This window comes from Chelmon rostratus, chromosome 13 (assembly GCF_017976325.1).
Source record: "Chelmon rostratus isolate fCheRos1 chromosome 13, fCheRos1.pri, whole genome shotgun sequence".
In the NCBI taxonomy this organism is placed as follows: Eukaryota; Metazoa; Chordata; class Actinopteri; order Chaetodontiformes; family Chaetodontidae; genus Chelmon; species Chelmon rostratus.
This window is the reverse complement of record NC_055670.1, coordinates 15,619,314-15,641,551: the sequence shown is the minus strand read 5'-3', so window position 1 is coordinate 15,641,551 and position 22,238 is coordinate 15,619,314. Positions and strand designations below refer to the sequence as shown.

At 42.9% G+C, this 22,238-nt stretch overlaps 4 protein-coding genes across 4 annotated transcripts; 2 read left to right on the top strand and 2 right to left on the bottom strand.

Moving 5' to 3' along the window:
• Positions 1-321: 321 nt before the first annotated feature.
• Positions 322-4,276, bottom strand: LOC121616481 (trans-1,2-dihydrobenzene-1,2-diol dehydrogenase-like). The gene is made up of 7 exons (XM_041951262.1): positions 4,095-4,276; positions 3,110-3,221; positions 2,732-2,895; positions 2,401-2,653; positions 1,374-1,498; positions 913-1,063; positions 322-700 (listed from the first exon to the last, which is right to left on the bottom strand). Exons 1-7 carry the CDS (start codon positions 4,182-4,184, stop codon positions 591-593), a joined length of 1,005 nt encoding a protein of 334 aa, XP_041807196.1. The 5' UTR covers positions 4,185-4,276; the 3' UTR covers positions 322-590.
• An 850-nt stretch (positions 4,277-5,126) lies between these two features.
• LOC121616366 (tubulin alpha chain-like) lies at positions 5,127-11,151 on the bottom strand. The gene is made up of 4 exons (XM_041951104.1): positions 11,041-11,151; positions 6,990-7,212; positions 6,617-6,765; positions 5,127-6,367 (listed from the first exon to the last, which is right to left on the bottom strand). The coding sequence occupies exons 1-4, from the start codon at positions 11,041-11,043 to the stop codon at positions 5,393-5,395; spliced, it is 1,350 nt and encodes a 449-aa protein (XP_041807038.1). The 5' UTR covers positions 11,044-11,151; the 3' UTR covers positions 5,127-5,392.
• A 3,808-nt stretch (positions 11,152-14,959) lies between these two features.
• LOC121616367 (tubulin alpha chain-like) lies at positions 14,960-16,954 on the top strand. Its single transcript, XM_041951105.1, has 4 exons — positions 14,960-14,994; positions 15,148-15,370; positions 15,682-15,830; positions 15,936-16,954. Exons 1-4 carry the CDS (start codon positions 14,992-14,994, stop codon positions 16,908-16,910), a joined length of 1,350 nt encoding a protein of 449 aa, XP_041807039.1. The 5' UTR covers positions 14,960-14,991; the 3' UTR covers positions 16,911-16,954.
• Positions 16,955-18,373: 1,419 nt separating this feature from the next.
• On the top strand, positions 18,374-21,940 carry LOC121616365 (tubulin alpha chain). Its single transcript, XM_041951103.1, has 4 exons — positions 18,374-18,493; positions 19,919-20,141; positions 20,453-20,601; positions 20,827-21,940. Exons 1-4 carry the CDS (start codon positions 18,491-18,493, stop codon positions 21,802-21,804), a joined length of 1,353 nt encoding a protein of 450 aa, XP_041807037.1. The 5' UTR covers positions 18,374-18,490; the 3' UTR covers positions 21,805-21,940.
• The last annotated feature ends 298 nt before the right edge of the window (positions 21,941-22,238 follow it).

Below are 22,238 nucleotides of genomic sequence, written 5' to 3'. Positions count from 1 at the left end.
GAACATATTGCTGCGATGTCTACACAATTCTGTAACAATTTCTTCAAGATTGGCAGTGAATTTAAATGAATGTAAAATCTGAAATCAGAACAAATGTGATAGTTGATCCCATATTTTAGACACATGAAATTGTAAAAATAACAGCGCAGCCCCTTGAGTTTGTTTGCTGACAAAGCAGCCAAGAGACTCAGAGACTCTATTCACAAATTTAAAATATTTAAAATTTGAAATACTTGCAAATTAATGAATTACAATGAAAATATTAAGTGAAAGAGGTTACATTACAATTTTTAATAGTTTTTTTTTACATGTCACAGTGGGTAAAGCACAGTCAAATAATGCTATTCTGAATGATGAATTTCATTAAGCTGCTTTGATTTTGGGGTCCCGCTATTGTGGATAAAGCCACTGTTAATGTTACATATATATAGTGTTATAGTGTTACTGTATCTCTCTCTCACACACACAAACACGCACACAAACAAATCATCAATGATCCCATGTGTCCTGAAATCAATAGAAATCTAGAGTCTGTTGTTCCTCATGTGGAGGCGCAGGTCTGCTGCCTTACTGTCGCTAAGAAAACATTATCAGATGTTGTCCTGGTCATATGTCACTCCCACTTGTCTTCTGGCCTCATCTATAACCTCTGCTAACATGCTAGAGTGAGCCCATGGCATCCCTGGACTCTCCTTCAGTCCTACAGGGGAACAAGCAGTCACAAGCAATGATAAGCAAGAGACCACAACAAGAGGAAATCGCAGGATGCATCACATTTTTAAAATATTAAAATAACTATTGTTGCATTCACACTTTAATATAACAAAGGCCTGAAGGAAATCAGATTAATATAAATCAACTGCTAATGCTGCAAAAAGCTATTATATTCTTATGCATTACGGTATCTTGCACCTTTCAGCAGACAGTGGCGGACCTCCTCAGCTTCATATCGCAGGCCTGTGCTGTTAGTGAAGTTTAGTGGCATGCCAGCCTCTGGCAGGGGGAACTGCATCTCCTTCCCATTCACCTCCAACGTTGTAGGGCACCACATATGGTTGGGTACCTGATGTGGAAATCAGTGTCATGTAACTCGCTTTGCATAAAGTGTTAGAGCCATTCATATAAAGGATTAAATATCTGTACATATAATATAAAACAAAACTTAATAAAAATTGACATTTTGCTATTCCTACACAAAAAATATGATGTTTGGCTGTGGTTCCTCAGCTTCAGCTGTACTTGGAGCTCAATGCTAACATGAGCATGCTAATGTTAACAATAGCCTGCAGATAATGCGAACACAAGCTACCATTACAACATATTGTGTGGAGATTCTTTCTACTTTTCTGACTGCATGCTGTGCTTCCTGTTACCTTAATGGTGCCTTTGGTCCCGGTGATAACTGCATCACAGGTCAGCATCATGGTGATTGAACAGGTGCAAATGGCCATTCTGTTACCTGAGAACTTCAAGACCATAACTGCTGTTCCATCAACACCTGGACAAAAGAGCTTTGTTAATGCTGGGAGTGCTTTGTAATTTTCTTTGCAATGGACTTCTGTATTCTATGTGAAGCCGAGCTCAGGCTCCCTGAGTTTTAAAATCTTACCAATTTTGAAGCCAGGTTGCATAACGCACATAATGAAACTTCAGATGGTTTTCTCTCTAATCTCAAACATGCACTCACTACAAGATTTGAAAATAAGGGCGCATCACACAATACACGATACTGTTAAGATTATCATGCCAGAGGGAGAAATGCACCACCTCACCTCATCTCATGGACAAGCACATGTAAGTAAAATGGAGACTGATGTGGTGCAACAACTTGCAAAAAAACAAAACAAAACAAAAGCAGGAGGCTAAACTACAGTTAGACGAGGTCAGCGAGCACTGGAGGTGAGATTTTAACTTTTATCTGTCAACAGTCATATTCTATCTTATGTTAGTCTCAAGGGCTAGGAAGTTTACTGTTGCCTGACAACACTGCCAGCTTCTTCCTCCTTGTACACTTGTCTCTCTCATTGGCTATTATGGTCAAACTCGCATGGATGTAACAATCCAGACTTTAACTCCTAAATATCAAATATATCAAACGTGTTTGAATTTATCAGGACGGTGAGTCTGCAGACAGTTCGGGAGGCCTAAGACTGAATCTGTAAACCTGTCACAGTACCAGATAATCTGGGCTGAACATCAGTGGTCCCACACCAGATTTGTCCTCCAGGTGTCAGGAGGGATGAATCAGGGATAAATCAGAACAAAGCTTTCGTTGGCTGAGCCCGGCTTAAGAGAAGGTATCCGGCTTTTCAAACAGCCAATTTTCTATTGAAGAATATAACTTTCCGAAAACATCCACTTGGTAAATTGAACTCTGTAAGGGATTTTTTTTTTTTTCACCTGTGTCTATGCAATGCGCTTTGGCATAGATGGACTCTGGCCTCTCGCCATTAAAAACCATGAAGACAAACTGCAGACAGTAGATGCCGAGGTCCAGCAGTGCCCCCCCTCCCAACTTCCTCTCAGCCAAGCGAGGGATGTGGGTGAGTGGAGCTCCCAGATCAGCCCTCACCATCTGAACATCGCCCACTTCGCCCAGGCCCAGCAGTCTCCTCACTTCAAGAGACAGGGGGAAGAAGCGCGTCCAAATGGCCTGAAAGGAGACACGGAATGGTTTGAAGAAGCAAACAGTAAATGTGGTTTGGGTTTAAAACTGGCTATATTCAGTTACCTCCATGAGAAACACACTGTTGTCTTGGGCTGCAGTGATGAGTTCCTGCACCTCCCTTGAATTCATGGCCAGGGGCTTCTCGATCAGCACATTCTTTCTGGACTTCATAAAGAGCTTGCCAGTACTCAGGTGGTGAGGATGGATGGTGCCAATGTACACCACATCTAGAGAGAGAGGGGGAGAGAGACTTGTGTTTAGAAACATTACTGAATACTTCTGTCCAAGCAGGGAAAGTCTGCAATGCAGAGACCACTCGAGATTTGCATTATTGGCGCAGGTTGATATTCATTCACTGGCCTGAAGACACTTCAGCTGAGTACAATTTGTTGATTCAATTTTGCCCAAAACATTATGCCATATGCTGACAGCAGAGCTCACCGATGTCTGGATCTTTTGCCAACTCATCATAACTCCCATATGCTCGAGGGATGTTGTGTTTTTTGGCAAATTCTTCAGCGTGCTGCAGGTCCCTCGCTGCAACAGCCACTATCTGCAGATGAACAAAACAGTTTTGGTAATGCAGCATTTATGTGCAGTGATTTTTATCAGATGGATATTTACCAGACTTCAAACAGAGAATGTAGAAGCAACTGTAAAGGTAAGAAATAAACCTTGAAACATAATTTCATTATCAGCCCATACAATTTTGGCTTTACTGACACATTTATATACTCACCGCTTACTGGTGCTAATAAAATAACTGTGGGGGTGGAGTTCAACACAATTAAGATGCTGCAACCTAATGAGGTTTAATTGCACTTGTGAGAAGTGGATATGAGCAGCATTGGCTCCACTTGTATGGGAGGTATTGATATACAGATCACAAATGTGCATGAGTTAAGAGCTGACCTCTTGTCAGCTGCAGTCAGAAGTCTCACCAGTAGTGTAGTAGTTTAGCAGCACAGTAACTGGTTTGCCCAAAAAAGTGGCCAAACTCTAGTTGTGACAGTATGATGGAGATCATTATCAGTCAGTAGTTTAGTTTTTGCAGCACTGGAACAAAACAGTGACTGCAGAGTCATCCTCACATGACTCAACCACAGTCTGCTATGTGTTTGGATGTAAGTGCTTTGCTCAATGGCAGCTAAGTTGTAGTAATGTGGTGAGGCTATGGCAGCCAAAGAAAGGGGAATATCTCTTTATCTGCCCGTTTATATGTTTAATTCTTTGATTTCCAACACTTTCAGGTTAACCCACTAAAGCACTCCGGCTGACTCCACTGTCAAAACGCAGCGTAGGTGAATTATTTGCTACCTTTGTGATGTAACTTACTAGCAAACACAGCTCAAGTGCACCGTTTCCACACAGAGCAACGTTTTGGTAGGAGTGTACAAGAGCTGAAATACACTCTGTGAAAAGTTACCTCGTGGTCTTCGGGATTCAGGGTCCGTAAAGCAACAGAGAAGTCATGACTAATTTTACCCGCGCTGCATATTCCCCAGCGGATCGCCATTACCAGCTAGCTAGTTACCATTAACCGCGTCGATACATTCAGCTAGCTTATGTTAGCTGTAACAATAACATACATAAGGTTAAGTCGGCTCGTGCAGGTCTCCTGCCAGCCCAGCCCTCTGCAACCCCAACCACCTCCACTAGGGGGCGCCTCCATACATCATATACAGTCAATGGGCTGTAGCTAAGGTATTGAGTTTATGATGTGTCACAGTCAGGTTTAGCAGTTAGCTCGACGATCAGTTCAGGCATAAACTGTCCTAACAGCTGTTGTGAGCTTTCGCAAAGTATTGCAGACAAGTCTGATAAATCAAACATGTCAGTGCATTTATCCCAGGCTTGGTTCGGGTCTCAGGAGGTCTGGACTTCCCAGCATGCACCGAGAGACAAGCAGAGAAATGTCTGTAACGATAGGGACACTTCCATAGCATCAGAATGTATGTAAAGTACAATATATATATACCTTCGACTACAGTCAAAGAAAACCCTTGCTGCCTTGTTGTTAATGGTCTGTTTCCCAGTAAAGTACATGTTTCACTGGCAGCTGGAGTTACATAAAGAGAGTCGGTATTTCACAACATGCCAAATCAAACAGATATGTGTGAAAGCCGTGTTTGTATGAGAGAGACACAGATGACAAAGTCATATATAATTATACTCAAGTGCTTGTCAGAACAGCCTGGAAATCAGTTCCTTCCCAGAAAAGGCAACACAAGATGGATTTGACTGCCCTCTAGTGGCTGAGCTATAAAACTACAGACATTTCAACAAAAGCTTAAGTTTGTCACAGAGCTTGTTTAACACTGTACGTGGCTCAAGACAATTTCAAATATATTTAAGCATGTGCAAAATATGACAAAAATAAGATGATCATGGCACAAATTATATAAAAAAAAATGCAGAACCATTCATTTTTAAAAAGTAAAAAAATAAACAGGAAACATGTTTTGGGGAGAAATTTATTGAGTACCAACACAGGTTTTAAACTTGGAAAGGTCAAGTTACTTATGTCCTGTTAAAAATAATAATTTGAATGCACAACAAAGAAATTACCCCAGAGCTTTGCAGGCAGGTAGATACATTTTGAATTTAGAAAGGTAAAATTAAAATAAAAAAAAAACTAGTTGTGAAACCAACATGCAAAATATTTTCTAATCAACAGACTTATTTTGTCCTTGAAAATAACTGCCAAATGACAGCTAAGCCTGTCTAATATTCCTCTCCTTCCTCATCCTCCTCAAATGAGTCGATCCCAACCTCTTCATAATCCTTCTCCAGGGCAGCCATATCTTCTCTGGCCTCAGAGAACTCTCCCTCCTCCATGCCCTCTCCAACATACCAGTGGACAAAGGCTCTCTTGGCATACATGAGGTCAAACTTGTGGTCCAGACGGGCCCAGGCCTCAGCGATGGCTGTGGTGTTGCTCAGCATGCACACAGCCCTCTGCACCTTGGCCAGGTCTCCTCCAGGAACCACTGTTGGAGGCTGGTAGTTGATGCCCACCTTGAAGCCTGTGGGGCACCAGTCCACAAACTGGATGGTGCGTTTGGTTTTGATGGCAGCGATGGCCACATTGACATCTTTTGGCACCACATCACCACGGTACAGCAGACAGCAGGCCATGTATTTACCATGACGAGGATCACACTTCACCATCTGATTGGCTGGCTCAAAGCAGGCGTTTGTGATCTCAGCGACAGAGAGCTGCTCATGGTAGGCTTTCTCGGCAGAGATGACTGGAGCGTAGGTGGCCAGAGGGAAGTGGATACGAGGGTAGGGCACCAAGTTGGTCTGGAACTCCGTCAGGTCAACGTTCAGGGCTCCATCGAAGCGAAGCGAGGCTGTGATAGATGAGACTATCTGGCTGATGAGGCGGTTCAGATTGGTGTACGACGGGCGTTCAATATCGAGGTTCCTGCGGCAGATGTCGTAGATGGCCTCGTTGTCCACCATGAAGGCACAGTCGGAGTGCTCCAGGGTGGTGTGGGTGGTCAGGATGGAGTTGTACGGCTCCACCACTGCTGTGGAGACCTGAGGGGCTGGGTAGATGGCAAACTCGAGCTTAGACTTTTTGCCAAAGTCTACAGAGAGTCTCTCCATCAGCAGGGAGGTGAAACCGGAGCCAGTGCCTCCACCAAAAGAGTGGAAGACAAGGAAGCCTTGGAGACCTGTGCACTGATCAGCCTACAGACACAGAAACAAAGACTGTAAAAATACAAAAAGGAAAGCAGGACTTTAAATTGTATACATGCTCAAGTTCTTTCACCGATGTGAAATCAGGATTTTGCAATTGTCACACAAAAGTGACAAAAACACTCTTAGCTGCTCTGTCTCATTCTGTGGCTAAAAAAAATGCACTCTGGCACTCTGTTCGAGGGCACAGCCAGCGTAACCGTGAATTAAAACCTGGAGACTACCCCTAACGTGCCATACCAGTTTGCGGATTCTGTCGAGAACAGAGTCAATGATCTCTTTGCCGATGGTGTAGTGTCCACGGGCGTAGTTGTTGGCTGCGTCTTCCTTTCCCGAGATCAGCTGTTCAGGGTGAAAGAGTTGGCGGTACGTTCCTGTGCGCACCTCATCTGAGTAAGACAAAAGCAACGTTTAAGAAAGCTAATTTGTTATAGGAAGTATTATTAGTCTATAACTTTTTTAGCAGGCCTAAGATGGACAAGAAATGCATGATTAGAGTAACTTCCTTCAATTTTCACATGAAATCTCTATCTTGCAACAGTGATGCATTCAATTTATCAATGATGCTACCATCTGAAATTGCTCATCCCTGACATACGACATTGATACTGACCGATGACAGTGGGTTCCAGGTCAACAAAGATGGCTCTGGGGACGTACTTCCCAGCCCCAGTCTCACTGAAGAAGGTGGTGAAGGAGTCGTCGTGGCCTCCCACAGGCTTGTGGCAGGGCATCTGGCCGTCCGGCTGGATGCCATGCTCCAGGCAGTAGAGCTCCCAGCAGGTGTTCCCCATCTGGACACCAGCCTGGCCTACATGGACAGAGATGCACTCGCGCTGGAAGTGAGGAAGAGTGGGAGGTGGGAAAAGGGAGGAGAGAATGCGAAAACAGAGGAGGTGAGATAAAGTGGCACTGCATGGAATGGACAGGATTGCACACTCTGAGCAGCTATGTGTTGTTCTCCAGTTAAGAAAGCTTTAAACATAGTGGAAGATGGCTTGCTTTGCAGAATATTATGAATTGCAAGATGTCAACAATGCAGTTTTTAATCACAACCAGATTTTACACAGAAACGCTCCTGTTGCAGGATATGTAATTCATAAACTCTGCCACTGGGGGGAAGCAAAGAGCTTCATGGGGGAAAGAAAGTTGAAGTTGAAAGAACGAGCATAACAGATTTGCTGCAGCTGTCACCAGATCTCATGTGACTGACTACGGGGCAGTCCCACAAGCTGAAATGGAGGTCGAATTCAGAAGCATGCTGAGCGTTTAACACTTTATGCTAAAAAGATGACCCAAATACAAAGACTCAACTCATCGAATGACACAATACTGCAGCCACACACAGTGCTGTGTTTGCTCACCATGCTGAAAGTAGTGAATGGAAAAAGTAGCTAATACTGGTTGATTTTAGAGGAGAATGGGGACAGCGGCATTAGACAAATCGTCATGGGCTTCCAAAGACGGATGAAAGGATAACTATTCAGAAAAACACTCATCAGGCCATCAGGAGACTCAACATGCCAGATACAGATTGTGTGAGCAAGAAGATTTCATGTAAACAAGGCTGAAAAGACTTATACTAGGCAACATTTTTCCCCAAATCTATGCTTTTAATATGTCAGTTGGTGTTAGACCATTCCTGGCAATGCTGCAAATCAATGAGATGAATTCAATGAGACAACATTCCTGGCAGGTTTGTATATTTCTCCATGAATTTTACATTGGCTTCCCAGAATCAGAAATTAAAATGACATATTGGAAAACTTTTAGCCACAAAAATGTCAAAAAATGTTATCAAAATGTTAAAAACCAAAGATCATCAATCACAGCTGCTAAAATCCAAAATGTTCAATTTACAATAGCCCCAAACTTTCCCCTTCCCAGTGATCACACACACAAGGTGAGGGGCATTGCCCTGCACATGTATGGAGTTAGTGAATTTCATTAAATCTGTGCTCATCAATAAGGATTTATTTTCTTAATTATTTGTTTGAGACACAGTCAAGGCGTCATCATCTGAAGCACCCCAAAGCGAAGGTGACCCTCTCCAGCCTGGTTTCCAGGTTAGCAGAGCTCTGTGCAGCAGCTATTTTGGGTTCCTCCTGCTAACCTGACACCTAGCAGTGAGGCCTGACAGTTTCTGTAAACAGTGACTGGCTGTCCCCAAAATAGTGGCCACTGCCAGGCTGAAATTTCCACCTGATCTGCTGAAAGCTTTCTGCAATCTGCAGTTCCTCCCATGTTGAAACTGAAAAGCGGTAAAGGCCACAGATATTTCATGTCAAAAATGACGTTGATACTTGAATGTGTGAAAACCCCTCCCGTCCCTCGAACCTGTCGGGGTGTGTCTGTGTATGACGGAAACAAGGGCACATTCCACCACATGGACTTCAGATTCCTTTTTTGTCAGTGACTAAAATGACAAACACTGTAGATCCCGTCAGAGAGCGAGAGAGGAAGGGTGAACGAGACAGAAAAAGAGAGAATAATTCATTTGTTAAAAGCTTTTTCGGGTCAGCAGACACAGGAACAGAGATCCCTTAATACCCCATCATGACAGAGCACTCTGCCTCTATAATAGGAAAATAGACATAATGCACCATAAAGACAAGGTGAGGAGAGACAATGATTTAATGGAGTCTCGTCTCGACCCAAACCGCCGTGTATTTACTTTATTATATGTTGGCTTAGACCCTGGACAACTTTGTGTCAAGAGCTAAATCAGATCCATTAAGTCACTCTTTGTGTGTCTTTCCATTTTATATGCGTGCATCTCCCTCTAACTGTTGCCACCCACAGATCAGACCATCGACTTTATATGTAATAAGTGAATTGGCATGAGTTCATTTATGAATTTATTGAGGATATTCACAGTCTCCAGTGGAGGACTGCTACGGTGGCTCTTTGACCTTTCTTCTGTTGCCACCCACAGACCAAAATCTCCCCTTGAAAATCAAACTGAATAAAGCGTGGCGTGCTGGAGAAGAGCTGTGCACCCTGTGTTTATTTTGATGGACTTGCATTGAAGCTCACACTGGTGGCTGCATGTGTGTGTGTGTTCCTAAAGTGAAAAACTGTAGAATCGCCACACCGAACACTGTCACGCTCCCTATGTGATCCTTTCAGCTAAATGCTGTTTCCTCTGGTTTCTTACAGCGAATGCTCACATTTGTCAACTGCACACTAACGCCCAGAATGCAATTTGATGTGGATATTCACGGCCAAGGATGAACACTATTGATTCTGATAAATAATAGATCGCCCCTTGGTGTTCCCTGTGGTGATGCCCCAGTCTGACTCAACTCAATAAGCCCTCACTGGCAGACTATCCTACATCTGTCTCCCTTCAGGTCCACTAAAAAGCTACACGCTAAAGATTGGACAGTTAAATTGTACCACGGGCAGCTAAATTCAGGCAGCACCACACGAGAACCACCACTGCACACAATGTACAGTAACCGATTGGCTCATGACCTTTGCTGAGCACATGAATGCCTCCCGGGTAAAACCTCTCTTTACGGTTTACTGCCATCATGATGTGTTCTGATGAGCCACACTAAAGCTGAACTTGACTTGCACCTCATTGTACTACAAGCATGGATTAAGCCAATTATAAAAATACGACGCACAAGGAGTGGAGCACCCAGTTGAATTTACTTATGATCCTTGGACCATTGAAATTGTTGAACCTTGACTTTGATTATTGATTGTTATTCAGGGTCAATAATCAGACTAAAAACATTTTACAGCTGTATGAGATATTTAGTGTGCACTCTAACACTTAAGGAAGTAAAGTTTATGGATCAGGACTGTTTGATCAGGGTGGGTATACTGCAGTGTACTCAGTACACAATTATACCCTTTGGTCTGTTAACCAGTACTGACAGTGCTAACAAGCTGTGTTTATATGACACTATGCAAACAGAACAGAGGGTTGTGCGCGTTCATGTGCTGTTCAATTCCTGATGAAGAAGGAGAAATCTAACCATGGTATAAATGGCCGTCACAGAGGCTGCAGGTTTTTCTCAGTTTCATTTGGCAGGGATTAGCTATTAGTCTCATTTCACAGTGAATAAAAAGTGCCTTTACTTTACCACGGTCTGAAGGAAAAGATTCCTTCCTGCCCTGCAGAAACACTTGCGTGGTCTGAGTCTGAGCAGGTTTGTCAGATGCATTAGAAACCAGACCTTCACTTTTTTACTGACACATATAAATATATATCAGACACCTAACCACATAGTTCCCTGGAATAATTTATTGAAAATATATTGACCTAATCTGAAACATACTGTTCATACAATAAATGCAAAAAAAAAAACCAAAAAAAAACAACAAAAAACATATACATCTCATCTATACTCCACGTGTTTGTGTCTCCTGATGTGCTAAAAATGTGGACTGATCATTAGCACCTGCTCATCCAGGCCAGCAGCCAGGCCAGCTTTGCTGCCACTCATCTATTTGTGACAGCAGTGTCACAGGGGGGGGGCACTTCCAGCACAGTTTCCACATCGCACCTTCACTCTGGCCCATTTCCAAGCACATTTAGATCTGACGAACGAATCTGCAGAGGAAGTGTTTCCTCGGGTTTTTCGGAAGATAAACAAGCGGAAACTTCGGAGTGGAAATTTCTCCCCAACCAAAAGTTAAAACATACTTACCATTGTAGCTTCTTAGCACAGATCCCTTTGAAAGAGAGAGAATAAACGTGTAGCTGCCTTTAGCCTGTGTAGCTTCTCACAGCTGCCGTCAATGTGGTCTGGGTGAGTAAGTGATGCCAGGTGGGCGAGGAGCTGTCACGCTATATTCAACTGCAAACCACTCCCACCTGTCTGTTTAGCGGGAGCGCGCGCCGCGAGCGCGCAGGCCGCTCTGACACTAACCAGCAGGAGCAACAACAAACATCCCCACAGGACCCCAGTCACGGGTACGCCATCAGATGACCGTCACAGGTGGATGTAATGACTGGCAGGCTTCACAGCTTCGAGGCTCATAACATGTTCAATGACATCCTGGAAATCTCACAACTGTAATAAACAGAACTCCCATCGCTTAACACAGTGACACTCACAAAGCAGTTAGATGGCAACATGTCACCCAGTCAGTTACAGCACCTCTGCATTTCAGTTTCAGTCAGTGTGGATAATTCTTTAGGACTTATTGTCAGAGTTTGAGAATACAGATATACTCAAATACAGTACTTAAGAACAATGATGAGGTACTTGTAGTATTTCCATTTTACCTCACTTTATACTTCTGGTTCACTGTTTTTCAGAAAATACTTTTTGCTCTACTGCATATTTATCTGACACTTTTTGCATAAAAAACACGTTATATACGTGACATGTAAGAACATTCTCGTTTATACTTAAGTAAATGATCTGAGCCCTTCTACCACTATATATGGCAATACCTGTACATAACAGCAAGTGTCTTACAGCACACAAGACAAAATGACGTGTTTCCATGTCTCTATGTTCACTCAATGCACTGCTGAGAATGCTTCCAGCATCCTAAGCTCCTACCTGATCGAACACAACAATCTAATCTCTATTAGCTTTGATTAGTCATTAATTTATTATTATTAAGTAATCGATTAATTTATTTTAAAAAAAGTTGCATGGCCTCACAGACTGTTTATTATGTGCAGCAGTGTGTCTCAGAATTTCCTCACATAATGGTGGTCTGTTTGCTCTTTGAAGTGAAATAATAAGAAAGGTGCAGGGAAATACTGATTTTTATTGATCTATTCATGTTTTATTTTTTGCAGTAATCAATCATGCCAGTATTACATGAATCCATTTTATTTGCCAATATATTGCTTAATTACATTTTATTGCCTTGCTGTAGTTTCATAACTACAGCCTTTTCAAGAACTATGTATGTATGTATGTATGTATGTATGTATGTATTGGTCTGTATGTATTTAAGAAAGGGTCACGTCTGCAGTCAGTGGGCTTGTGGGTGGGACAGACACCCCTGCAAACTAATCCATAATGCCAGCCCTCCTCAGCCATCTTAGTGGACTGGCTGTCATTATAACTATTTGAAAGCTAGAGGTCGTAGTTGCTTCACCATGAGTCACTGAATGAGTAAAACAGTGTGACAGGAAGTCATGTGACGTCCTGGAGTAGAATTCCTTTTTCTTTCACCTCTTTAACACACAGCAGTGCACACACAAAGCATGCATGCCACCATTCAACAACCTCACTTTTTGTGCAAATTAGTATTGTAAACTGCTAATTTGTGATGTCATGTACCATGTGTGGCTTACTCAATTAAACTTTTTTACAACATATTTATCTCTCATGACTTCAAAGTTTTTGCAAATCCTCTCTTAATTTGTTTCTTTTGTTCTGTCCTGGGTTTCTTTCTTTCTTTCTTTCTTTCTTTCTTTCTTTCTTTCTTTCTTTCCTGCACTAGTATTATGACCTAGCAATAAGCCTCAACAGTAAGTCATTGAGGGAAGTAAACTCTCAAACAATGGAAGTGGGACACAGCTTTATGACCCAGGCAACACCCATGAGGGAACAGCAAGGTGTGTCCTTTCCCAGTAATATTCAACAATACTTCAACTTATCTGAACCAGACCTACAGATTTTCTAGACAAGAGTTCACATGTATTAAAAAGTCCTGCATGACAAATAGGATTAAAGTCAGTCAGCTTTGGTCGGTGCTGAGTTAGTTTAATTTCCACCAGTTTTTGGGTGAAAATAAGAAAAGCAGTTAGAAGTAAAAAAAAAAAAAAAAAAAGGAAGACATCCGCATGACATCTGTGAATAAAGAAGCCACAGTGTTTTTTCTCAAAACAGCTTATTATACTGAATCGACCTTCCCATATGGTTCTATAAACAGTGGATGCCTGCTGGTGTTAAAAGTGGTTTAACCTGTTTTAATCGACACTGAACTGAGCATTCTACCTTTGAGCCATGACATTGTGTCATCAGTTTAGGTTGCTCCTGCCACTGAAACAGGCAGCTACCCAACTGAAACTCATGTTGAGTATAAATGAGGTCATGTGAACTCTAACCTATTGGATAGAAATGCCTTTCTGGGCCTAGAAATCTGAATGGAAGGACAAGGACGCCAAGGATTTTGTGTCTTTATTGCTTTATTTATGCACTGATTCTCTGTTATGTTGCGTATGATGAAACCCCTCTAACAGGCTAACAGGCGCTTGTTGTTTACTTCATTTGGTCAGCTGATGCTTCATGAGGCGTAGACACATATTCAGTTTCTCTCGTCTCCCCAGGGGTTGAACTAACAAGGGAGGAGGAGCAGGTCTCATATATATTGTATTGCTTGCAGTTCATTATAACGTATGAAAATAGCGTGGGAAAGCGGTATGCTTGACGATATGTTTGTTGTAATAAAACTGTGTGTTTTAGTTTTAGTTGAATGCGCCAATGGGATTCAGAACAGGTGTTGCAAATTTGGAGACCCAGTCTTTGCATTAAAATGCATGTTAACAGAAGTGTCACCTTACATTTTTAACATACATTTTATATGATTATCTTCCTCAGAAGAAGAGCAAGACTGAAAATGTCTAATTTTTGGTCAGATGCTTCCTTATTAGGAACCACAAAGTTGATGTTTTCAGCCGATGTGTTCACACTAATACATTTAACCATCAAATTCTCATCATAGATAGATAGATAGATAGATAGATAGATAGATAGATAGATAGATAGATAGATAGATAGATAGATAGATAGATAGATAGATAGAGTACACATATAGCTTACATAAAGCTGACATGAGGTAGGTAAGAAAAACACCATTTTAAAAGTACATACACACGTGCATAAAAAATAGAAATAAAATAAAAATAGATTTAGAATTAAGTTGAGATCAAGCTCTCACTGTCCTGCAGAACGTAAGTCTCCTCTCCTTGCACAGATTGTACAGCATTACTGCAGTGGGTAGGACTGACTTTCTGCAGTGGTCCTGACTACAGCAGAGTTGAGGAAGCCTCTAACTCTGCTGTCTGATTAGTATGTCATGCAGGGGATGTGAAGTGCTGTCCGTTATGTTGAGCTCAACAGCCAGCTCTACAGGGTTCAGCGCAGTCCCCAGCACAGATGGGACACTGTCAATATTACAGTATTACAATATGGCATTGAAACAGTCAATAACATGGAATAACTGTAATACCTAAATTCCAAATCTTACAAATTATTATATACATAGAGTACACAGTTCTTTGACATCTGAATTCTGACTCTGTTGTTAATCCTAAATTTTCCTACTAACAAAGAAGCAACAGGAGTTTTTTTTTATGCATTAGAACTTGCCACGTGAATCTACGTTAGGTTACCTTCCCCTCATCAGGGGTTCTGCTTCTGCTGTCTGAAACATGAGGTGCACATGCACACTGGTGCAAAACGCTCACAGACTCACACAATGAACAGGGTGGTGACCTCCTTTTGCATTGTGTGTATGTCTGTCAAGCGGATGACCTTATCCTGGTCTCATCAGTAGGTTCTCTGATTACAGCTCAGATCAAATCACTGTTCACCTTAAACTGCAGGTATAAAACGCAGAGGAACACAGTTGTATGCAGCAGTACATCTTCCTACCGATACCTGGACGTTGGAGAAGAGAGACAAACTATGGTAAGACACAGTTTGCAAGTGTGACACTGTAAATGCCTGCTGCTATGTGTATTAAAAGTTGTGAGATGTACTGTATTTGTTCGCAATTGGAAATGCGGAAAGCAAACAGATGTTTCTGGTGATTGAACCGTATTGCTCACTTGCTGTCTGCAGCGTGAATGTATCTCCATTCATGTGGGCCAAGCAGGGGCTCAGATTGGCAATGCATGTTGGGAGCTGTACTGTCTGGAACATGGGATCCAGCCAGACGGACAGATGCCCAGTGACAAGACCATTGGAGGAGGAGATGACTCCTTCAACACCTTCTTTAGCGAGACTGGGGCAGGAAAGCACGTTCCCAGAGCCATCTTTGTCGACCTGGAACCCACTGTCATCGGTCAGTGCCTGTTATGTGGCTGATAATATACAACATTGATACTGTAGGATGTTTTTATGAATTTATGTAGTTTCATTATTACCAAAGCTGAAATTGTATTAGAAAATAAACACTGGTGTTGGGGGGGTTGTTGCATTTATCTGTGTAAATTTACATTATATTTGCTTACATTCAAAACAACTCCAATAATGTAACAGACATGGACAGCCACTACAGTATCACGTTCAGTTCTTTACATTAAAAGCATACATGTTTAGCTTTATGTCCACTCCTTCTGTAAATCTGTTTGTCATCCCTGTCTTGTTCTCCAGATGAGGTGCGTACAGGAACTTACCGGCAGCTGTTCCACCCCGAGCAGCTGATTACAGGAAAGGAGGATGCTGCCAACAACTACGCCCGTGGACACTACACCATCGGCAAGGAAATCATTGATCTGGTTCTGGACAGGACTCGTAAACTGGTGAGAGGGCTGAGGGTGCAAGTTTCTACTATATTGATTTTTTTTTTTTCTCGACTGAATGCTTAAGTGATTTGTGAATTCATTTTTGTATTCTTACTCTTATAGGCTGATCAGTGCACAGGCCTGCAGGGATTTCTCATTTTCCACTCCTTTGGTGGAGGCACTGGCTCTGGTTTCACTTCCCTGCTGATGGAGAGACTCTCTGTTGATTATGGTAAAAAGTCTAAGCTCGAGTTTGCCATCTACCCAGCCCCTCAGGTTTCCACAGCAGTGGTGGAGCCTTACAACTCCATCCTGACCACCCACACCACCCTGGAGCACTCCGACTGTGCCTTCATGGTAGACAATGAGGCCATCTACGACATCTGCCGCAGGAACCTCGATATCGAGAGGCCGACATACACCAACCTGAACAGGCTGATTGGTCAGATTGTGTCTTCAATCACAGCCTCTCTTCGCTTTGATGGCGCCCTGAACGTTGACCTGACAGAGTTCCAGACCAACTTGGTGCCCTACCCTCGTATCCACTTCCCTCTGGCCACCTACGCTCCAGTCATCTCTGCCGAGAAAGCCTACCATGAGCAGCTCTCTGTTGCTGACATCACCAACACCTGCTTTGAGCCAGCCAATCAGATGGTGAAGTGTGATCCTCGTCATGGTAAATACATGGCCTGCTGTCTGCTGTATCGTGGTGATGTGGTGCCCAAAGATGTCAACTCTGCCATCGCAGCCATCAAAACCAAACGCACCATCCAGTTTGTGGACTGGTGCCCCACAGGATTCAAGGTGGGCATCAACTACCAGCCTCCAACAGTGGTTCCTGGAGGAGACCTGGCCAAGGTGCAGAGGGCTGTGTGCATGCTGAGCAACACCACAGCCATCGCTGAGGCCTGGGCCCGTCTGGACCACAAGTTTGACCTCATGTATGCCAAGAGAGCCTTTGTCCACTGGTATGTTGGAGAGGGCATGGAGGAGGGAGAGTTCTCTGAGGCCAGAGAAGATATGGCTGCCCTGGAGAAGGATTATGAAGAGGTTGGCACTGAGTACGTGGAGGAAGAGGATGAAGGAGAGGAATACTGAACTAATCAGGCCTGCATTTAAGCGAAAGTAAATTGATACTTATTGGCATTTGAATCCTTACTTTAAAATGGGGCATTTAGTGTTGTGTAGTGAAGAAAAACATATTAAATGCTAAGAATGTTACATTCAGAAAGCATCATATTTCAGTCAGTAACTCTTAAAATAAATTGCACCAAGGGACTCAGGCGTTCTTCCTGTAGGTAAAGTAAAAATACATTCTGCATACTGTGACACACATTCACAAAACAAACCTAATCCCAAATCTTAAATGAACGTTTTAAAGCGTGAAACACAGGGATTACATTTCAGAGAATCATTAGTTATGGTACTGTGTAAAAACGTGTGCATCTGCATTCAAACCAAAGAAACATGTGGTCAAACATATCTCATGTTGGGCCGTCACACATCTTTCCTTTCTGCTCTATCAGACTCTGAAACTAAGACCAAACCCTCTCTTTTGTGCACCTCCCCCCACAATCCTCTCCCATGTGGAATGTAAGTTATGAAAGGGCTCCTATGTCAGTTTCTATATACCATTCAGCTGTGACTTTGTGAGAGCGGGAGAGAGAGAAAATAACTGACTAACTCACTGACTAGTGTTGTTTGTGTAGCCCATGCTCAGACAGTGGCCTGCAGCAACAATGGGATCCCAGTCGTGTATGAATCACAGCTCTGTGATCCTAAGGGCTGCTGAAAAATTACACCGAGCTTAAGCCGAAAACCGGCCTCGACTTTTCTCAGAAGTTTGGTTCGTTTTTAATCTTTTACATTTCAGTGTGTGTTAATTTCCAATGTGATGTTTCTCTGTGTGTACTGAATTTGCTGATTAAGCTGAAACTGTGCTTGTTTCATGTTATTTGTGTCATCTTAGCACACTGCATTAAAGCTAACCATTTACTTTTCCTACTATTAAAGCACGTTTTATACATTTGATGATTAAGAATAAAGAACTCAATTTCCCCCTTTTTCCAAATAGATACTGTGTTTTTATTAATTTAATGACTGAATATAGACACGGGATGGACTGTGTTTGTGTGCTGATGAGTGTGTGGGTGCAAACGAATGCATAAAATGCATAAAATAAGGACAATGAGTCAGCAAGCCCACAGTCCTGGTTAAATGCATGCAAATCACACTGTATGTTGAGAAATCTTCAGACGTGAACATTTGCACGCATTCCCCAAGATAACAAGCTTTTGCTTTGTATATAAACTGAATAGTGCAAATGCTCTCTCTCTCTCTCTCTCTCTCACACACACACACACAAAAGATGAGAAAATAGGGGGAAAGTAATAGTAGAGAAAGAGGTTTATTTCTGCACACATAAGCATCTAATCTGACACCAGCAGACAAAGCAGATAAACGTAAGGGTGGATAACATAACAGACAGCATTAGGGACTTCCCTCTTTTTTTTTCAAACTGCTCTCCCCTCCCGCCAATGGGCTATGCAGCTGCTCGCTGTGCTCTCCAGCCGGCCCCCTCCACATCCTTGCCTATATAAGCCCTGACTCTCCCTCTCTTCCGCACTTCTGCCTTGAGTCTGAATCCTCAACGTCAGCCGAAAGGACAAGCAGGCAAAATGGTGAGTAACTGCTCGACTGGTGACGTAGCCTTGAAATTTCAACTCCCTCTTCCTTTCAGCCTCCCTTTGTCTCTGTTTGTCAGCATTGGAAATGCTCCTCTTTAATGCTCATAAGGCTTCTGCTGTGGAGTTGAAGGTTACTGATACAAAAGGAGCTTTATCCTATTAGGAGACAGGAGTTTAGATCTGAATTTATGTAATGAAACTTTTTAGGGCACGGCTGTTGAGAATTGAGGGAGAGGAACACACTGGCACAGTTACATATGACTACAAGGCTCCATAAGTCCTTTCTGTACTCTCAGACAAACTAGGTCAGATGACAGACACTTTATGAGTTAGGCTGCTTTGTCATTTTCATACTTGTCTGACGTACTACAAATAGGCACAAAGCAGGAAAAATATGTAACTAAAGGAGAAAAAAACTTAAGTGTTAATTATGTTTGCTGAGAAATTACAGTAATCTTGACAAAGAAGAAGTGATCGGGGTAATCGTGGCAGTGGGGGATGGATAGAAAGAACAGAGGAAAAGAGGAGTGGTCTGGCCTAGGCTGCATGAGTTAGTTGGCAGCCATTTTGCAGCTGTTGGGAGTTTTTGGTTTGAGGGAGATGTGGAGAGAGAGAGAGGGAGAGGGAGAGGGAGCCATCCCTGACTGTTACACAGCACTATGCAGCTGGACAGGATGGGGGAGGAGAGAGACAAAGGGGGAGGAGATGAGGAAAGGGAGGAGATACAGGATGGAGAAGCGGGGGAAGGTTTTCCCCTCTTACTGAGGCATGGCCTTCCTGTCTGCCTTACAATGCCTTAGTTGGTATACTGCACCTTTTTTGGGGGAAACTCCATAAAACTGGTTCTTAAGCAGAAGCTTGAGGTGGAGTCATTCAAAACTGCATTTCATCTTAAGCCTTTTTTTCTGACCACATTTCCTGCATTCTGCTGTAATAACCCATAGTGCTGACTCTGGTCAGTCTAATGGCTGCTTTCATTTAAACTCTGGCTTGCTCGTATACACTTTGAGCAGCCGAAAGTTTGGCACACTGTATTCAGCAGTCAAAGTTTCTTCTTTCCCATCTGAACTGAGCGCCGACATCATACCAAATATTGTCATCAGACATGGCGTTTAAAGAAATAACATGGGTGCCATAGAGCACTAATGAAAAACAATCGACGTTCTATTTTCACTGATTTTTTTCGAACAAATAATCCGAAACCAGTCCAATGAACATACTACAGAGCTGACATACAATGACGCACACTGTAAAAGTGCCTGTACTAGTCAATACTGCTGGGAGTTATTTGTAAGCAGTTAGAGTTGGGTCAGGCAATAAAGCAAAAATAGTAATACTTTCATTTGAAAAGTAAGTGTGACTGATAACATATTAGTTGGCAGCCTAATTAAGCTAACCTCTCTCCCCTCTTCTCCTCAGCGTGAGTGTATTTCTATGCATGTCGGCCAAGCCGGAGCCCAGATGGGCAATGCATGCTGGGAGCTGTACTGTCTGGAACATGGGATCCAGCCAGACGGACAGATGCCCAGTGACAAGACCATTGGAGGAGGAGATGACTCCTTCAACACCTTCTTCAGTGAGACTGGGGCAGGAAAGCACGTTCCCAGAGCCATCTTTGTCGACCTGGAACCCACTGTCATCGGTCAGTAATGTGGAAACAGTGTGTAATACACTTTCATAGCACTTGTTTAATTTTATGTAGTTCAAATGAATAATAAACAAACCTAAAACCCATGAACCAAGCTAAGATTTGACTTCACATCTCCTAACCTATGGAATATAAGGTATAATGTATGTACGCTGATGATACTGTATCCTTCAATTTTGAACAAAGTATGACAGCTGAAATACTTTATAATATGTAATTACAGTATCTGAGAAAGTATAATGTTTAAAACATTCGTACACATTAAAATTAGCTCTTACTCTTGTTTGTAATTGTTCCTTTCATAGATGAGGTGCGTACAGGAACTTACCGGCAGCTGTTCCACCCCGAGCAGCTGATTACAGGAAAGGAGGATGCTGCCAACAATTACGCCCGTGGACACTACACCATCGGCAAGGAAATCATTGATCTGGTTCTGGACAGGACTCGTAAGCTGGTGAGAGTTTAGTTAGTTTGCTGGGCAGGCTTGTCTTTTGGTTAAACAAGACTTCCAAAAAGTTCCAAAAAGAAATAGTAGCTGTTTCCAAGATAAAAAAAAAAAAGAAAAGGGAATCCAGTTGTAGAAGAAATCAACAAAATTGATTGAAAATTGATTTCACACTTTTTGAGATTGTGCAGCTAATATGGGATTTTAAATAATCAAAGTAAAATTTCCTTTCAGGCTGATCAGTGCACGGGCCTGCAGGGATTCCTCATCTTCCACTCCTTTGGTGGAGGCACTGGCTCTGGTTTCACCTCCCTGCTGATGGAGAGACTCTCTGTTGATTATGGAAAGAAATCAAAACTTGAATTTGCTGTCTACCCAGCCCCCCAAGTCTCCACAGCAGTGGTGGAGCCGTACAACTCCATCCTGACCACCCACACCACCCTGGAGCACTCTGACTGTGCCTTCATGGTAGACAATGAGGCCATTTATGACATCTGCCGCAGGAACCTCGATATCGAGAGGCCGACATACACCAACCTGAACAGGCTGATTGGTCAGATTGTGTCTTCAATCACAGCCTCTCTTCGCTTCGATGGAGCCCTGAACGTTGACCTGACAGAGTTCCAGACCAACTTGGTGCCCTACCCTCGTATCCACTTCCCTCTGGCCACCTACGCTCCAGTCATCTCAGCTGAGAAAGCCTACCATGAGCAGCTCTCTGTCGCTGACATCACCAACGCTTGCTTTGAGCCAGCCAATCAGATGGTGAAGTGTGATCCTCGTCATGGTAAATACATGGCCTGCTGTCTGCTGTATCGTGGCGATGTGGTGCCCAAAGATGTCAACTCTGCCATTGCAGCCATCAAAACCAAACGCACCATCCAGTTTGTGGACTGGTGCCCCACAGGCTTCAAGGTGGGCATCAACTACCAGCCTCCAACAGTGGTTCCTGGAGGAGACCTGGCCAAGGTGCAGAGGGCTGTGTGCATGCTGAGCAACACCACAGCCATCGCTGAGGCCTGGGCCCGTCTGGACCACAAGTTTGACCTCATGTATGCCAAGAGAGCCTTTGTCCACTGGTATGTTGGAGAGGGTATGGAGGAGGGAGAGTTCTCTGAGGCCAGAGAAGATATGGCTGCCCTGGAGAAGGATTATGAAGAGGTTGGCACTGACAGCATGGGAGAGGAGGATGAAGAGGGAGAGGAATATTGAAGGGGCCAAACATCATCCAGGCTTTACCATCACCCATTCCAATAGTTATCATGAACGTAACACATTCCCAACAACATTCAGATAACCTGTGGTGGTGATATATCAGTGTTATCAATAAAAAGTTCTCACGAACCTTTCAAATGATTTGTGATCCTTCCTTAACTCTTACAGCATATCTTGACAGCTCATTAAGTAAATATCATACTGTAAATTACAACAACAATAGTCAAACACCTTCCTGGCCCAAAAGACTGATCAGCCTTTATGCTGAGTCATCTGGGGTGGTTTTAGACTGATGTGCCTTAACATTTACAATTGTGACAGATTACAGCGGAGAAAACTGGTATAACAAACTGTCTCCAGAAATACACAGATAAACTATTTGGGCAAAATCAAATCATTATCAGTGCCCAAAGAAATATTTAATTGAAGTA

Coding starts and splice junctions, on each gene's coding strand:
- LOC121616365 (XM_041951103.1), top strand. Junction 20,142..20,452: donor CCTGGAACCCACTGTCATCG/GTCAGTAATGTG, acceptor TTCCTTTCATAG/ATGAGGTGCGTACAGGAACT. Junction 20,602..20,826: donor TGGACAGGACTCGTAAGCTG/GTGAGAGTTTAG, acceptor ATTTCCTTTCAG/GCTGATCAGTGCACGGGCCT.
- LOC121616481 (XM_041951262.1), bottom strand. CDS start 4,184: ATGGCGATCCGCTGGGGAATATGCAGCGCGGGTAAAATTAGTCATGAC. Junction 2,654..2,731: donor ACAGTGTGTTTCTCATGGAG/GTAACTGAATAT, acceptor GTCTCCTTTCAG/GCCATTTGGACGCGCTTCTT. Junction 1,499..2,400: donor AGCGCATTGCATAGACACAG/GTGAAAAAAAAA, acceptor TCTTTTGTCCAG/GTGTTGATGGAACAGCAGTT.
- LOC121616366 (XM_041951104.1), bottom strand. Junction 6,766..6,989: donor CCTGGAACCCACTGTCATCG/GTCAGTATCAAT, acceptor TGTCTTACTCAG/ATGAGGTGCGCACAGGAACG. Junction 6,368..6,616: donor TCGACAGAATCCGCAAACTG/GTATGGCACGTT, acceptor CTGTGTCTGTAG/GCTGATCAGTGCACAGGTCT.
- LOC121616367 (XM_041951105.1), top strand. Junction 15,371..15,681: donor CCTGGAACCCACTGTCATCG/GTCAGTGCCTGT, acceptor CTTGTTCTCCAG/ATGAGGTGCGTACAGGAACT. Junction 15,831..15,935: donor TGGACAGGACTCGTAAACTG/GTGAGAGGGCTG, acceptor TTACTCTTATAG/GCTGATCAGTGCACAGGCCT.